Source organism: Papaver somniferum, chromosome 1, assembly GCF_003573695.1.
Source record: "Papaver somniferum cultivar HN1 chromosome 1, ASM357369v1, whole genome shotgun sequence".
NCBI lineage: Eukaryota > Viridiplantae > Streptophyta > Magnoliopsida > Ranunculales > Papaveraceae > Papaver > Papaver somniferum.
The window spans coordinates 162,493,565-162,511,284 of record NC_039358.1 but is presented as its reverse complement, the minus strand read 5'-3'; the positions used below and the strand labels follow the sequence as shown (position 1 = coordinate 162,511,284).

The 17,720-nt window shown below is 37.8% G+C and overlaps 2 protein-coding genes across 3 annotated transcripts; both read left to right on the top strand.

The window, feature by feature from the left end:
* The first annotated feature begins 6,977 nt into the window (after window positions 1-6,977).
* Window positions 6,978-7,235, top strand: LOC113353148 (protein EPIDERMAL PATTERNING FACTOR 1-like). The gene has a single exon (XM_026596842.1). It carries the CDS (start codon window positions 6,978-6,980, stop codon window positions 7,233-7,235), a length of 258 nt encoding a protein of 85 aa, XP_026452627.1.
* A 903-nt stretch (window positions 7,236-8,138) lies between these two features.
* LOC113306221 (ELMO domain-containing protein B-like) lies at window positions 8,139-12,641 on the top strand. Of its 2 annotated transcripts, XM_026555183.1 has the most exons (10): window positions 8,139-8,478; window positions 8,755-8,827; window positions 9,898-10,000; window positions 10,230-10,336; window positions 10,621-10,689; window positions 10,820-10,935; window positions 11,198-11,252; window positions 11,359-11,479; window positions 11,594-11,736; window positions 11,838-12,641. In XM_026555183.1, the coding sequence occupies exons 1-10, from the start codon at window positions 8,348-8,350 to the stop codon at window positions 11,937-11,939; spliced, it is 1,020 nt and encodes a 339-aa protein (XP_026410968.1). In that variant the 5' UTR covers window positions 8,139-8,347; the 3' UTR covers window positions 11,940-12,641. The 2 variants fall into 2 exon arrangements, with proteins under 2 accessions (XP_026410968.1, XP_026410974.1); XM_026555189.1 differs by lacking the exon at window positions 8,755-8,827 and having other exon boundaries at window positions 8,341-8,478.
* Window positions 12,642-17,720: the final 5,079 nt, after the last annotated feature.

The following is a 17,720-nucleotide window of genomic DNA, read 5'->3' as shown; positions in this document are numbered from 1 at the left end:
ATATTTTCCCGCCAAAATATTTTTTTGAATTTGTGAAGAAGGTCACCCCTTATCCAGTGGTCGCCCCCTTATCCGTTGCTGGAGTCCGAATAACACATGTCCCTTGGGGTGCCTTTAGTAATTTTTCTGGGTTCCTCTGGTGCATTTATGGGGTGTCTTTAGTACTCTATCCTAGGGTGTAAAACACCACTTTTCGAGCCAATTTCACCGCAAGAGATTATTTTTCCAAAAACATCTACAAAAACATAAAATAACACAAAAGGTATTTAATCGAGTCTAACAATACAGAACATTGAGAACAAAATAGACACATAAATGTGTCTATCAAGCAATCCCTAGGTTGGTTGGAGAGAGTTTGAGCAAATTAGGTCAGAATTATGTAATCATGTGGGACCGGCTTTGTGCAAGCCCTAGGGATGACTCTGGTCGGTCACGAAGGCATGCACATGTTTTCGTGGTCTCCACGTCTCCGTACTGAGAGTTTCAGTATTTTCTGACGTGCGTTCGAGCAACATTGTGAATTTTCAGAAGAGTTTCATCTTGACTGAAATTCTTGATTTTTGTTGGAATGAGCATGTATGCTCAATTGATCAATATTTTTTAAATATTAAAATATGAGTATTTTAACATTTAAAATTTCCGTGAGAGGCTAGCCGGTCGTGTGACCATGTTGGATTTTGGTTTTTCATGATTCGAGCAGAATTTGAGAAATTACGACGAAATCATGATTTTTGCTCAAACCAAGGAGTTTCATGAATTGAGAAAAATAATAATTATAAAAGACTAGGGATTGCAAGGTGTGGGACCTTCCATGGTTAGGGCATGGCCGGACGGCTATGTTGCCAGGTCCCGCATACCTTTTTCTATTTTATAATATTATTTTTCGTGAACCCGTGAAGTTATGGAGAATCCATGAGTTTTCATTGAAACGGAGGAGTTTCATGAGTTTAGGGAATAATAATTATAAAAATCTACGGATTGTGAGGTGTGGGACCGGCCACGGCTTGGGCATGGCCGACGGCTAGGTTGCCCGGTCCCGCACACCTTTTCATATTTTATAATATTATTTTTCATGAATCCGTGAAGTTACGGAGAATCCATGAGTTCTGCTCAAACAAGGAAAGTTGCTAAATTGAAGAAGTTTTTCATGAGTTCATGAAAATAACAAAATAGGGCAAAATAATGGAAGAGGCGTGGGACCGACAACGGCTAGGCATGGCCGGCCGGCCGGTGGGCCCAACCCCTAGGCGCCTCTTATTATTTTATTATTATTTGTTTTTTTCTCCTGTTTTGCGTAGGATTCCTCATCTATCCATATTTTGATGCTCGTTTGTGCATCCGGGTGCTCAGTCGTGCATCATTGTCGAGTACACTTACACCATTTTTGCAGGGCTTACTCGTGATGATTCAGATGCACGGTTGTTGAGTATTTATTGTTAATTCATGAAATTCAGTAGAGAATAATTCATGAAACGGAACAATAAAAATGAGTAGTTATTTATTATCAATTCATAGGATCAGCTGTGGATTCAACCACGAATTCGGAATAATAAAACAAGCATTATCATCCCATGGGATCGTGGATTCGATCATAGAATCGGAGTAATAAAATTATCTATTACCATTCCATGAGATTAGTCGTGAATTCGATCATGAAATCGGAATAATGAGATAATATAGTAGTTTATTGCCATTCCGTGAGATCAAGTCGTGGATTCAATCATGGAATCAGAGCAATTGTTATTGCCATTCCATGGGATCGGGTCGTGGATTCGACCATGGAATATGAGCAATTGTTATTGCCATTCCATGGGATCAGGCCGTAGATTTGACCATGGAATAAGAGCAATAATAGATCATTCTGGGAATTCAGTGGTGAATGTCACAGCAGAATTAATCTATTGCAGAAAAGATATTAGCCAGTTAAAGCGTCACATCCATTCTGAATGGTGCATAGTCAGGGAGTCACGGGTGTTGTTTACGACCTGAAGGCGTTATTGCTCTCAATCTACGGAGAACCGCCTGGATCTATACACGGTCTCTCCACATAGTCAGGGAACAGTGAGTGTCACCGACGTCCTAAAGGCGTTAATGCTATCAATATACGGAGAACCACCTAATCGTTCTTCTATGTGGAAGTGGGTCTCTCTCCCACAGTCAGGGAACAGTGAGTGTCACCGACGTCCTGAAGGCGTTAAGCTCTCATTCTACGGAGAACCGCCCAATTATGTTATTCTGCATAGAGGTCATGATGAAATGCTAGGGATCGAATCGCTCAGCTAGTGGGGCTTTTCGAAAACATATTCATCATGGCTTCGTAAAATATGAATCGTTGCATGCCTGAAATCCGTGTCAAAAACATGCCTCATGATTTTAGGGTTTTGCCCTTTGTTGAAAATCCACCATCAACACCTGTGTAAGGGTTTTGAGAGGAGCAAAGCTCCTCTTTGTGGAGGTGAAGGAAGTCGTGAGACGGGGTATGAGACCTTTGTTGTAGCTTTCCGTCTCTTTTTATAGCTTTCTATTTCTTGTTCTCCAATCCTGAGAGAAACCCAACTTCCAATACTTTGTCGACTTCTAAATACTCATCCAATAGCCACCTATCAACAATAATCTACGACAAATACAACATCATTTGGAACTGAATTCTCGGCTACGAAACTCTGTCACGATGCACCCCACATCCCAAATTTATCTCTTTGTTTCTTTCTTGGCTTCAAAATCCTGTCTTAACCCGTGGCTAGAGTAGCGGCAAAGCGAGGGGACTTGAACTGTTGCTGTAAGATATGAACTTCCATTCAGGCATTTACTCGAACACCTGTTGTGCAGTTTCTGGTGGTGAAGGAGATATGACATTGTTGTGAATCTCTATATCATTTTGTACCTCCTTCCACGCAAAGCTGAATTCATAACACACCATAACATTTTAAATTATTAACAGTCTCTAAATCGGCTCTGAATCCTCTCCAATTCTTCTTATATTCATCTTATTCAATCAACCATAGTAACTCATTTGAAGACTAATTTCCGGCCACAACTCTGTTCAAAATCGTATCGATTAGAGACCCATCTTTCCTAAACCTGCAGTACTCTCAATCACCCTTTAATTGTACTTCATTCATCTAGTTTCAGTGGGAGCAGCTTGAGCTTCTTCATGTTGGTTTCTCGAGCTTTCAATTCTTCACTGAAACTAATCACTAGTTCCTTCTCTTTCTCCTTCTCGGTACCTCCTCAATACTGGTAAACACCCACCGGGCCAATGAGCAGATGTGAACCACTTTTGGCAATGGCTGGTAGCCATCTAAAGACGAGATGAAGAGCTAATGTTGTTGCGTGCATATGCAGTTCATTTTTAGGTTATAAAGAAGGTTAGGTAGCCCTTAACAACTTCACGTGTGTCTTTAGCACTATTTCCAGCTGACATCAGTTGGCTGCCCTGATAAGAATATTATGCTTCAGTGATTCCATCTTCTTACGAAATATAGCTTTGTGTTTTTGTTGTGCTTCGATTGCATCGACACTCGATGTTTCTAAGTAATGAATTGAGTATATTTTTCTCTTCTTTTATATCACATGGATCCAAAACACCTAGAAAATAGAAAACAAAAATAACATACAATAATATAAGAGAAATTAGCAAAGAAAGCATAACCAATTGATAATAAATCAAGGTGTTTAAGACACCTATCAAATTCCCCCACACTTAAACTTTGCTAGTCCTCGAGCAAACTAAATTAAAATAAAATAAAATACAACTCCCTTTCTTTGAGGATACGGTTACACTTAGCATGTATAACAAGCCTTTAAACCCCTAGGTGTCCCTAGTGGACATCCATGTGTAAGTCAATAGAGGAGGCAGGTCGGGGTATACAAAATATGCAGAAATCCAATCTAGCAATGATTGCAAAGATGGGATAGATACTCAAAGAAACTCCGGACTCTCTTCGTGCTACCATACTAAAAGCTAAGTATTTTCCTAAAAGTGATATTCTTCATGTAAATTCTAAATCCAAGCAGAAATATAGCTGGATTTGGAAGGGGATCCTATCAGGAGTTGATCAGATAAAAAGAATAGTTTGTGGAAAGTAGGCAATGGAGAAAATATAGACATTTGGACTGACTACCGGGTGTCTGGCATTAAACCACCACTAAAAAAAACTCAGAAGCAGCAAAAAGGTATAAAAAGGTTAGTGAGCTAATCACAAACAAGAACGCTTGGGATCATAACAAGTTAGCAATATGTTTTGATCAAAGCATAATTGCCAAAATTTTGGAAATCAGACTTCTAAACAATAACTCTCCGGATGAAGCCATCTGGACTCTAAATAACTCAGGTAACTTTTTTGTTAAGTCTTTATATAACCATTTGAATGCCTTTGGTATGATAAACGGAGATTGGTGCAGAATTTGGGATATGAACATTACTCCATCAATAAAAATGTTCATTTGGAAAGCAGCTCATTCAATATTACCAACTAATATGAGAATGGCAACAATCTTACCTAACATACATACTCCATGTCCTCTATGCAACTCTGGTGATGAATCTCTAACCCATATTTTTATCAAATGCAAATTTATTTCTCAGGTTTGGATGCATCTTAATTTTGATATGTATCATGTAACAAATGGTATTAATGATTTTCATGAATGGCTTAGCACTTGGTTTGAGGATCATGAAAGAAATGGTCTAATAATGAAATGGTCTGTGTTATGTGGTATAGTAACTTGGTATGTATGGAAAGCAAGATGTGAAATAGTGTTCAAGAAAACAAAACAGAATAGTGTTGAAACAGCCAAAATAGTAGTTAGATTCATCAATAGTTATATGAACATAAACAAAGTGGATTACAACATAATGCAAACTCTTTACTATAATCCAATGAATGATGAACATTTAAAGATCACAACAGTAGAACCAGAAATTAATGAAAGTTACATGGCTATGAAAATGAATGTAGCATTCTCAATGTCAAATTTCAAGGCTAACTCTGCAATTGGCTTAACAGTCTCTGAATATGCAGGAAACATTGATGAAGGAATGGGCAAACATGCAGATTGTAGTACTAGAGAAGAAATAGAAGCCATTGGAGCCAAGGAAGCGTTTCAACTGGAAGCACATTGGAGTGGACGGAATGTGATCTTTCAAAGCGACTCAGAACCTACCCTCTTGATGCTTATGGAAATGTATGTCAAGGCGAAGGAAAGGAGATACAATATAAGTGAAGACCTTGATGTTAATCCTATTACCTGTATAAACTTTAAAGCTCAGGGTTTTATTTTGAAAAGTAGATTTGATATCATAGAAGAAACTCATCTTTCAAATTTTTGTAATAGGCATGGTTGTAGCCAAGTTTGGACAGGGGAAAACTATAGAGTCCTAATGAACAACCTTGGATTCCAATTCTGGAATCCAAATGTAACCATTTCCGATCCTAACTATTGTGGGATTATTAGGGGGAATTTTTAACATGAATGAATGAGGCATAGCCCTTTTTTCGAAAAAAATAAATAAAGAGGCTCTTATTTATCGATTAGCATGCCTACCCATTCTTGTTTCGTTTTTCTCCTTGTACCATACTTGAAGCGTGTGTTCTCAATTTTTTTTTCCTTCTTGCCCGTCCATTTAATTTCGTGAACGCCTAATATATTACACGTCTCCTAATCACTGTATTTACCGCCTCTTTTATCTTTCCGGTTAAACGAATCCTACTTATCTCGGTTAACTTCCTTTCCCCTCGCACTTGATTAAGCGAGGACAAACGCTATCCCACACGACTTTGCACGATGACTTCCCGCAAAAGTGGCTTCTTTACCGTTGGATGATTAAATCAACGGTTAGATTCACATTCAGGAAAGGACCCATCACTTTCAGGAAAGGACCCACCACTTTCAAGATAGGACCCATCATTTCCCTAAAGGGTTCAAGAATGTTAGATCTGGATTTTAACATGATCTAACAGTAAAGAAGCCGCTTATACGGGATAGCTTCCCGCAAGGTCGTGCGGGATAGCACTGCTCGTAAGTGAGCCTCAACGGAGAGAGAGTTTTTGATATCGGTATTAGCACAATTCTAAAGAAATTCCAAAGCCAGCATAATGGTGGTTAGCATATCATCATGTATATCCTCGTATTCCAAATGTGTTGTTTTCACTACTAACCTTATTCCAACGGACACATGAGATGATTAATACACAACCACTTAACTACTTTCCAAAGGGAGAGAGAGACAGAGATAGCATTTATGCAGGTCACATAAAGTTACGAGCCAAGTAAAAACGAAGTCAATGCAAACTTAACTAAAGCGAGCGAGAGAAAGAGAGAGCAGTAAATTCAAAGGCAATTTTTAATCAAAATTTCACGTAATATAAGTTTTCAAAATCTTCATTTTTTCCTCTCTCTCTTTGACTCCGAGCGCCAAAACATCGTGAATCTCAAACAAAAATCACACACAACACAATTGCATCGACAGCACAAAAGCCTCGTTTTTCACTCATCACCACAAGCCCAACCCTGTGAACCCTTTCTCTTATCCATTCTCAATCATGTGATTTTCCCTAAACTTACCTCTGCTTGTGATTTCCTTCATTTCCGACCCTATCTTTATTTGCCTTTCACTCGTAGGTATATAATATCTTCTCTCTTCTTCTCTTCAACACCACCACAGCCACTACTCCTCTCTCTCTCTATCTAAAAACCCATATTCACAATATTTCTCTATCATAGTTATCTAGCTAAAACAATGAAGAATTCCTTTTCACTTTCTATTATGTTGGTTCTCACAATTCTCATTCTTGCTCCTTCAATCATGTCTGCTAGACGGGTTGGACGGTCACGATCACGTACGTCTCTTTACATACATGTATTTGTTTTGGTGATGTTTTTTTGGTGTTACAAATTTTACTAATTAATTTGTAATTCACTTTTTATGTTGTGCAGATCATACCCATCTTAACCAAGACCTTACACATCAAGAAATGAAAGATGGTGTGACGGTCAAGCGAGATGTCTACGGTAGCCAAGAAAGAAAAAGAATGCCTGTGATGAGGCGTCCAAAGCCAGACACACTACAAATTGCTGGGTCAAGTTTACCGGATTGTTCACACGTGTGTGGATCATGTTCTCCATGTAGATTAGTGATGGTGAGCTTTGTTTGTGAATCACTCGACGAAGCAGAAACATGTCCAATGGCATATAAATGCATGTGTCACAGCAGATCTTATCCCGTTTCATAATTATAAGCAGAGTATAGCTAGCTGGAACGACAACAACAACTGTGTAAATCTACTTTGTCCTTTAAATAATTTAGTGATCTTTATTTTTTATTTGTTTAGTGTGGGAGTGGTTTTGTAATTTCGTATTAATTTCTTTTGTTGGGACTTAATTACTTACCATTATAACGAGAGCTGAGTTTTCAGAAGTCAGATATGAGGTTTTCAATTCGTTTTTTGTCCTAAAAATCGTAAGATGTTAACATCCTTTTGTACCCCTAGTACTGTTTCAAGTTTTGTCTTTCTTTGTGTTGGGGCAAGTCCTTGACTGTCCTACTGTATACCAAATAAGACTTGTCCTGCTGCAGAGTTGCAGGTGATATTTGAATTTTCCTCTCGACATAATTCTAGCAAAAAGGATGTTAGATTGAATTTTACTTTATAGTATGTTTTAGAATTGACCTTGCGTACTTGTTAAGCCCGGAATCTGCATATGGAAACAACTTTTTAGGCATTATTTAAACCTGAGGGATTCTCAGCCCTTTGCCTGGTCTGAGGGATCTCACTGGTCACTAGTGGCTTGCCCTTCTGTGTTTAGGAGGCCCAACCACCAGAAAAGCACGGCAACTGGAATGTCATGTATGGGCAAAGGATATCTTCTTCTTTTTTAAACTAAAGAAAAGAAAATACGTGCAGAGAACAAGTGCATCATCCCAAGCACGATGAACATTTCCATCAACTTAAAAAATACAAATTAGGTATACCTACTATAAAAAAATACACTAATGATGCACGATTAATAACAGACAGCAATCGGCTTAAACTGGATAATCTTATTTCAAAATGAGAAATGAGATGGTTGAATTTGATAAATGATTTTGATGGGTAGTCCGTTTTCAAAGGCAAATTACGTGGATTTAACAAAAAAGACAGAAATTTTGCTGCATTTAGCTGTTGTTTAGTCATCAACCGAAGAAAATTTGTGAAGTTATCATTTTCTGACATTTCCGATAATATAGATAGCTCCACAGATTTTGGGAATGGTTTCCAGCACACCCAAACAAAAATTTCCAAACAATCAGAACCCATTTCTGACCTATCTCTCCCACTTTCAATAGCTGGGAGAGAGCACACAGATGCTCCACCACAATCACCACCACCACCATCTCTTTCAATCCCATTCTCGCCACCACCATCACCATCTCCAATTTGCATTTTCTAAACCTCTCAAAGATCCGCGCTCTCTTTCTCGTAAATTTACTTCTGGGTAATCTCTTAATCGAATATCTCTCCGTTTTTCGTTTGTACGATTTGCATTACACAAACTCATTGAATCCAACATCTGTAAACTTAAACAATAAGACGATTAAGAAACAATTTTAGATAATCCCATGAAACAAAACCTTCCATTGATTCCGGATATCATCTTCATAATCATTTCAAATTTATGATGTTGTAATTCTTTTAATAAACTTACTTTTCTTGTTTGTTTTGTCTCGGTCTTTTGCTTTCTCGACCTTTAATATATTGTCGGGAATTTTAGGTACTGGAGATGGACCCGGGATCTACCTACCTACTTCTCTAAATCAAAAAGATACAGAATCTCACCATTTCCTGTATGTGTCTTGTCTTAATACTACAGACAAATTCTTAATGGATATGTTTCTAGGGACTGAATTTAGGAGTAAAAGTATGTCTTGCTGTAATCATTTGGTCTTTCTTGTTCTTGTTTTACTCATTTTGGATGCAATTTGTTTTACAAAAAAGAGAAAAATTATGAATGTTTCTAAGATTTCTTGTTTGAGATGAGATTAAGATTAAAAATAGTTCGTTGCCGTCGTCCATGTATTCCTCTGTGTTCTTCTGTTAACACGGTATGAAAATAGCTACATTGTTCATATTTCCACCTTAATAAGAAAATCTTCAATTTTTTACCATTTTGCTTCTCATCTATGGTTACCTGTTGCAAACCATTGTTTTTGTAGGAGACTGCCTAACCTATTTCTATTTGAAAGTTGTTTTCGTTGAACCCATACATCTGATAGTATTTATATGGTGTTTGTCAATACTAGTATCTCAATGATAGTAAAAGGTTGTTCCAGTAAATTTTTGTGATAATTCTTGTTTCTTATGTGTTTAGTTTTTACTAGTAGATCCTGAAAATAGTTGATGACAACAGTTATAAAATCCAATAAGTTTTCGCCCACTTGGCTAACTCTGTTGAAAATTTAGGTTTCATCTCTAATTGTGATGTATTGTTTTGTGACTCAGTTGCTGTATGGTTTAAATGCTTTCATCATTTTAGATTTCTGCGGGGAGCCCATTCACTCTCAAAAACAACATAATTCAAGTGATGGCTAATTCTGTCCATCTTACCTTGTTTCTGTTGACAATGTGATGTTTTCTGTTCTTCCGTCTTGCTAATATCAATTCTTTTCCAGTTGAAAGTATGAAGAACAACATAAATAAAGTTTTTATATCCTGGTAGTATCCCGTAGAACTACGTCGGATCCTGCCTGAAACATAACCTAGAATCAGATCTTCATTGTTTAAGCGAACCCGGAACATGCCACAAGTTTTTACTGTACCTTGGCAACTGACTGAAATGTTCTAACTATGCACCCAGTGGTCAGATGGTCATTTGGATTTTGGTAGTCGCTTGTATCTCATGTTACTTTTAATGTAGGTTGATGATGATGAAACTAGATGGAGGCAAAAGAACGAGGAAGATGATCAGGCATGGGCGAATAATCTTGCTCATGTAGTTTCGCAGTGGTCTCAATGTTGTAGTGAGTCTTTTCTGTACTACTTTTGGGATTTTATTGATGGTTTACTTTAGATCAGAACGTATGACATTGTTTCCACCCCCTGATCAATTCACCCCCTCCATTTGAGAAAGAATAATCTGCACCTATCTAATGTTATGCTACCGATAGTTACCGTGTGTCAGGAAGGTCACCAAGTTGATTTCCTTTTGCTTTACACTTTCTCTCATTCTTCAGTAATTGGTGATTGCAGCTAATGCTATGGTTGGATCAAGATCATGGATAGGAGCACTTCTCTCTCGGTCTAGCAAAAATCGCCAAAACGACAAGATTCTTAATTTCTGTATGAGCCCTCTTCAGGTGATTGAAAGTGAAACTTTGATCTCTTAGTATCTGTTGGGTTCACCCTACTGACACTCCCTGTTTCGAAATGCTCTTGGCTTTTTTTCCACTGGTTGGACTGTATTAATGCGTAGGTTTCATGTACTATTCTCTAGTTTCATATTGCTGCAGCACTTTACCATAATGATGTAGGGAATATTTTCTCATTTATTGCCCGGAATATTGCTATCTGTCTTTATGTTTTTCTCATACTATTATTCTTTGTTAAGTGCGTCCTTCACCTTTTTTTTCCTCATTACCAGGAGCAAAGACTGCAAAGACTTCAAGAACGATTACAAGTACCTTTTGACGAAACTCGGCTAGACCATCAGGTATCCTCTTTAACAGATTATTTTTTTTCCTCTTCCATAAACCATTCATATTCCATTATTTGACGTAAAGCAATCTGTTTTCATCTATCATGTTAATAGTTGTAGCTCAAATACTTCTTTCTGATTACAGGAAGCATTAAGAGCACTGTGGCGTGCTTCTTTTCCAGATATTGAGCTTAAAGGCTTGATCTCTGAACAGTGGAAAGATATGGGATGGCAAGGTCCAAATCCGTCGACTGATTTTAGGTGTGATTCCTTTATTCTTAATTACCTCAGTGTGATTTGTTGAAATTCAAATTTTAACCACTGAAAGAGTACGGTCATGTTTAACTTGTAAATGCTCAAAAGCCGAAATCAAAGATTAAAGAGAGAACACAACATAGTTTGGTCCTAATTGTCAAAGTAAAATGATATACTCTTCCGCTAACCATGTTCCACATCCATTTCTGTAATCAATTTTCTTTCCCTTGCTTCTATTGGCGTAACAAAGTAATTTTCTTTCTCATAGGGGCTGCGGATTTATTTCGCTGGAGAATCTTCTATTTTTTGCTAGGACTTATCCGGTAAATGCAATTGCTTAATTTCCTAATCTTATCTTGTAAGATGACATACGTCGACTAGAATGGGCATGAGGATTTTATACTAATTTTATTCAAATTCAAAATGAAGGCTTCTTTTAATAGGTTACTCTTCAAACGGTATGGTAAGAGGGCAATATGGGAATATCCATTTGCTGTTGCTGGCATCAATGTGTCCTTTATGTTGATTCAGATGCTGGATTTGTGTTCAGGTAAGTTCAGTTAGCGTTTGGTAAATGGGTAACATCCAAACTTGGTATATACGTATTTCATGTGGTTAAATTCTATACATTAAATTGATTTTTCGCTTCTCCACCCTTTTGCAGCAAAACCAAAATGTCTTCCAGGAATAAACTTTATAAAGCTCCTATCTGAAGATGAAGAAGCTTTCGATGTGTTGTATTGTATAGCTTTTGAAATGATGGATGCTCAGTGGCTGGCCATGCGTGCTTCTTATATGGAGTTTAATGTATGATATCTCTCTCCCTCTCTCACACACATACACATGCTCATACACGAGGTTAATCTCCATGCTTTTGGTAACTTAATATCGTTTCATCTTTTGTTTAGGAGGTTTTACAAGTAACAAGAACACAATTAGAAAGAGAATTATCTTTGGAAGATATACATCGAATTCAAGACCTTCCAGCATATAATCTCTTGTACCAATAGAAGAACTAATCACTCAAGAAATGTAACTTAAAAGTTCCCACTGTCCTACTATGCCGATGATTGTAGAGATAAAAAAAATATGTGTCCAAGGCCATCTTATTGCCAATTTTGAAGGCAAATGAGGAGCCGCACATCTAGACATCATCACTACAGACTCTACAAACTTTGTATATCAAACAGAAGGTTGTTCATTAGCATAAATGCATCAATGGCACGCGTCAGAATGGGGTTGAACATTTGATGGATTTCGTGATCCTAAACCATTTGGTATCCAGGTCTGGATACTCTCTGTTAAATTGGTTTTTAGGATCACTCCAGTGATGTGAACTTTTCTTGGTTATTAGCGTAGCCAAATAGAAGAAAATAGGTCCGGTAAAAGGAGCAGTCGAGGGCATTGAACAGCAAAACGGGGATCTTGGATTTTATGTAATGGAATTGAAATCAGCTGGCATTGTATTAAGGTATGTTCACCATATCAGATCGGGAGAGAGGAGTTGGTAACGAGGGCAGATTTTCGACCCATTGTATGTAGCATCATCAACAGCACACTGAAATTGTATGACAAGTTATTTTCTGTCCTTATTTTTTTCAATGTTTTATTAGGAAAAAGAATGAAGTTATAATGCTTTACTGCAACTGTTGGATACTATGACTGTTACAACTTATACAATCATTGAGATTATTTGTAGATTCCAGACCTGATTCTGATGGCATAAGTTGGTTCTGTTTCTAACGGGAGTGTATCAAGCAACATTTGGATACTGAACATATACTGAACAAACATGGTTGTACGGGTGAAACGTACTTCTTTTTCTATTTGTGAAAAGTTCGAAAAAGAAAAATAGTTTGTTCGTTTTTTGGCATTGGCAAATACAGAAGATACATCAAGAAACTTGGCAGGGTCTCCTCTTGTAACACACCCAATGTAGTTGCAGGAAATCCCACAACTACACCCTAATGATAATCTATCAAATAAACTAAGAAAACATTGATGAAATACTCAAGATCTATTATTAAAAACTTAGAACAAATACAAAAGAGATATGGGGAAACCCTAACTTGGGAAACATTTTTGCAATCTTTTATACAGTTCTAGGCGTTTCTCGATAAGAGAAACTCTCAAACCCTAAGAGCCGTCTGCTCAGATTTACTCCCATGGGAGCAAATCTGAGCAGAAAAACACCTATAACCTTCTCATCTTATCAGTTCCACCTCTCTCTATCGCCTTTGTCTAGTGTAATTTCATTTTTTTTTTCCTTTTTCACATTCTAGATTTAGGAATTTTTTTATCACTGGTTTCTTCCAGATCTTTGTAATCTTGCTGATCTCAATTGGTTTGGGTTTGATCTATCTCTTGCTGGTTTGAATCTCTGATTGCAACATAAATTATAGGGTTTCATTAATTTCTTAGATTTGGTTTTAGTGTAGATTTAATCGATTCTAGCATTTATTTTCTGTGATTAGCTAATTGGGTTCTTAACTCTCTTTGTTGCGAATCTAAGTCTTACAAATCTTTTGGTTCGAAGTTGTTTCCAGTTAGGGTTGAGATATTTCGTCAATTTCTTGCTCAAGCTCTTGCAGATCTATCAATCAAGCAGCTCTCGTTCTTCACATCTAAAGAGCCTTCGTCAACCTCAAGTTCTCTTCAGCAACAAATTTGGGATACATGACTCTGGTTCCTGTTTACTCTCTAGCAACAACAAGACTCTCAAAGACACAAATACATATTTTTACAAAGACACCAAAGATACCAAGACCGATTTCGCAACCGATCCAGACCGATCCTTACCGATTCAGCCAAATCTTCGCCGATTCAGGTTATACTAGTTACTTATGTTACTGTTACTATGAAAAAATCACGGGCATTTGGTTGGATCTATGGATCCTTTTTTACCAATGTCACATGTTTTACTGTGATTTAAACAAAACCCTTGAGGAATGGTTGGATTTATTCCTAACATCTCTATTGATTTTAGATTTGTTATATGGTTTAGATGTGCTACTATTAATCCAACCAATACTGTAACTTGTCAGGTTACCTAGGAATCGGTTAGGAACGGTAGGATTTTGTTGTCATATTGGGTATTGGGACTATGGTGTTATGTGGTTTAATTGTCTTTGTAATTTGTTTGAATCTTTCGAAACCTATGTAATTGTTGGATACTTTTAGATTCAGTCCTGTAATCACTCCTAATCTTGAATTGGAGTTTTATCATCAATATATTTGAGGCTTGCCTCTTTTACGAAAAAAAACTTGGGAAACAAATAATACTTCCTCTCTTAAAATTCTAAGTTCTGCTCAGTTTACATAGTGGAGGACAGCTAATAAAGCCTCTATTTTCGGATCTGACGTGCGCCAAAGTCGCTCAAACATTTATATTGACACATAGATTCTTTTCTAACGCATAGATCTTCACATTTTTATCGTGTCTTAGTGACATCATCGAATTCGTCAGCCTGAATATGAGTATGAGTTTGTCTTCGCATAGTACTGAACATACTAGTTCGCATAACTAATGAGTGTGCGGTATTTTGCACCCATATTTCGCCTCTTCTCTTATCGTATTTTCAAAGAAGGAGCAATGAGAGAAACTCTAATATCCCTCTTACCGCACCTACTCATCTTTTCGTATTCCTCCCAACGGACATTTTTCCGGGTTTTCCGCTTAACCGTCTGCACGTATTGGCTCTCACCTTTTCAACCGGCACGTTTTGATTTGACCGGCTGTCCCTCTCTCCTTGGTTTCCTTATTTATTAACCAGGGTGAAGAGAGAGATTTTACTTTTTTATTTACATTCTCTTTCTTCTCTGTGAAATTTCTTCATCCTCATCTGCTCGAACTCTTCAATCCCTATTTTCTCAGAAATCTTATTTGTGTCGATCTTCTTTGGGGATTCATGGAATCTCAACAAAGGTTAGTTTACTCTTACTATCACTGCCGTCTTGTTTTCTCGTCTTTTAAATTTTAGCCCGCCATTGTTGTTCTGCTGCTGCTCTTCTTGCTTTCTGTTACTGTTCATATTTGCTATTGTTCTTCATGTTCCTCTACTGTTTTCGTTGCAACAAAGATTCCTCATCGGGTGTTCTCCGAATTAAGGTTTCAAACCCTAATCCTTCCTCAATCTCTAAATATAACATTGTTGGTGAATCTCACAAGAGAAAACCTTCGCATGACAAGGTAGTAAGAAATACCTTCTTTTCTTTAAAACAATATTGTTACCTCTGTTTCTTATCTGCGTTTTTATTCGAAGGATGCTGAGGGTGAAGTTATTGGCGAGAGAAAGAAAGTCAAGAAACCGCGTCGTCCTCCTGCAATCAATACTTCTCTTGTCGTGCCAGAGCTTAAATGCAAACCTCGCTCCCAGCCACAGGTCTCTTCTGGTGAGGCTATTGATTCTTTCGCCAAGGATGTCGCTCCTAATGTTGCTGCGAGTATCACCGCACCATTGATAAGCACCCCCCCTTCTTGATAATCCTAGTGTTGCCTCAACTTCTCTAGATATTTCTGCGTCTTTGAAGGAGGTTAGTGTTTCTGAGAAAGCCGCACCAACTGAGTGTGATGTCAGTTTTACTTCTGAAGATGTATCTGCATCAATGATAGATATCTCTGCCTATGCTTCTGCGAATATCACCGCACCTATAGTTAATCTATCAATTCCTGTTTCAAGTGATATTGCTGCCGCCTCCTCTATGAGTGTTGTTATGACTATTTCTCCTCTTCTCGTGCTCGCTACTGCCGCTCAGAACGTTTCTGGAAGGGTTGACTCTGGGACTAAACCCCTGTTGGATTTTATTTGTGCCGCTCGCTCATTTATTAGTGATCCATTTCAAGTTCGTATGTGTGATGCACTTGCTAAACTGTTAAGTGAGTCTCCTCCAGATAAATCAACTAGGGGCGAAATCTTCTCTCAGCTGGACCCTAGCGTTAATACTGCCTTTGATCTATTGGTAAGTGTTTCTCCAGCATCATCTTCTCAACTTGTGCTACCTTTTCGCACCCTCATGTTTAATACTATTTCTTTCTTAGGAATCTCGTCGTCGTCTAGTTCAAGCCGAAGGGTTTTCTGAGTCTAGTTATACCATTCAAGAACTTTCTCGCCAAGTTGCTAAATTAAGGGTTGATCTTCTTTCTGAAGCTATTGTAACTGAAAATCTTCACAATAAAAATCAGGAACTCAGAGGTACGCTTTCCCTTTTAGCAGTTACTTTATGACTTTAGCGCACTTATGTTTATTCTTCACATTCCTTCGCATGCTCCTTTTTAAATTGTTTCGCACGTTCGTAAAGACTTAAACCAGAAGCGCGTCGCGGGGAGGTTTACTTATCAGCATTCTGCCGAGGATGCCCGTGCGGATATTGAAAGATTGCAGAGCCAACTAGATCAACTAATTCATAATTACTCATATATGCTTGACCAAATTGATAATATAAAGAACGAAAATCTTCACCTCTATAGTCAAAATGATCTTCTGGGTTCCCAAGTATCCAACCTTTCAGGGTTATTGTATAGTGCTGACTTATGGAATCGAAGTTTATCAGATGAAAATTGCACCCTTACTGAAGAGAGACGATCTTTCTTAAATGAGAAGGTGATCTTTACGCAACAATATCATGCTCTTCGAAAGACTTGCACTGAACAGGAATCTCTTCGCGCGTTAGAAAGCCGGTATGATAGGGATATGAAGAAGTTAACTATGGAGAATGATAAAATTATTAAGAGTAAAATAAAGATGACTGTGAACATGAATAAGTTGCATGAACAACATACACAATTAAAGGAATCTCATGATATTCTGACGAAGATCGCTTCTCTTTCCCAAGATGAAATGAAAATCCGGTCCCGCCTTCAAGGTTTAATAGGTGATGATTTTGATAAGTGTATGGAAGATATGAAAAACAGTGTTCTTGCCTTGTCCCAATATTTTATTCCTCAGCAGGAAGGTAGTCACATAGGGCTGACTGCCTTAGCTTTATTTTTGAAACTTCCTCGTTTAGCGCGAGTTTGTCGCTCTTATGTTAATCTCATTTTCCTTTGTACTCGCAGTGTCCGAGAGATCCTACCAGTCTACCATTCAAAAGTTGAAGTCTGACTTGTCTAAGGCTCACAAAGAGCGCGTGAAGCTCTCTGTGGATCTTTCTTCTTCCCGCGACAGGGCGAGTAGGAGATGCTCGTATCTTGAGAGGTTAATGGAGACTTACATGGAGAATACCAAGAGAGTTGCCGCACGGGAATGCCATATCAAAGCCAAGTCTCTCGCAGATCGAATTTGTCTCAGTAATTCACTCCCTTTGTTGGATGTGTAACCTCTCAATGTGGATGATGATGATAAGATTCCTGAACCTGCTAGTGATTATGATTATGATAGTTGCGATGATGAAGGAGCTTTTCTTCTCAATGATCCACCCAAATAGGATGAAGCTGGTAATATTCTCCCTAAAGAGCCAAATCCTGATGTTGCTCCAGATATTGAAAAAGATGCTGGAACAGGTGATGTTGAAAAAGATGTTGGAACAGTTGATAAAGAAGCTGAGATTCCCGCACCAAGTGATGATTTGCCTCAGAATGATCTTTAGCTTCTTTTCTTCTTTTGTTATTTATGTTTCTGGATACTCTCTAGCATTTGAGTGCAAGTCTTGTTTATCTGTTTTTGCTGTACATTAAAGAAACACATTTCTATTTCTATGCAAAGTTATTTCTAAGAAGGCGAATAATACCTCCCTTATGTTATTCCCATACTTGCCCCTGTTATTTGCATTGTGAGAAATAACATGTGCGTCAA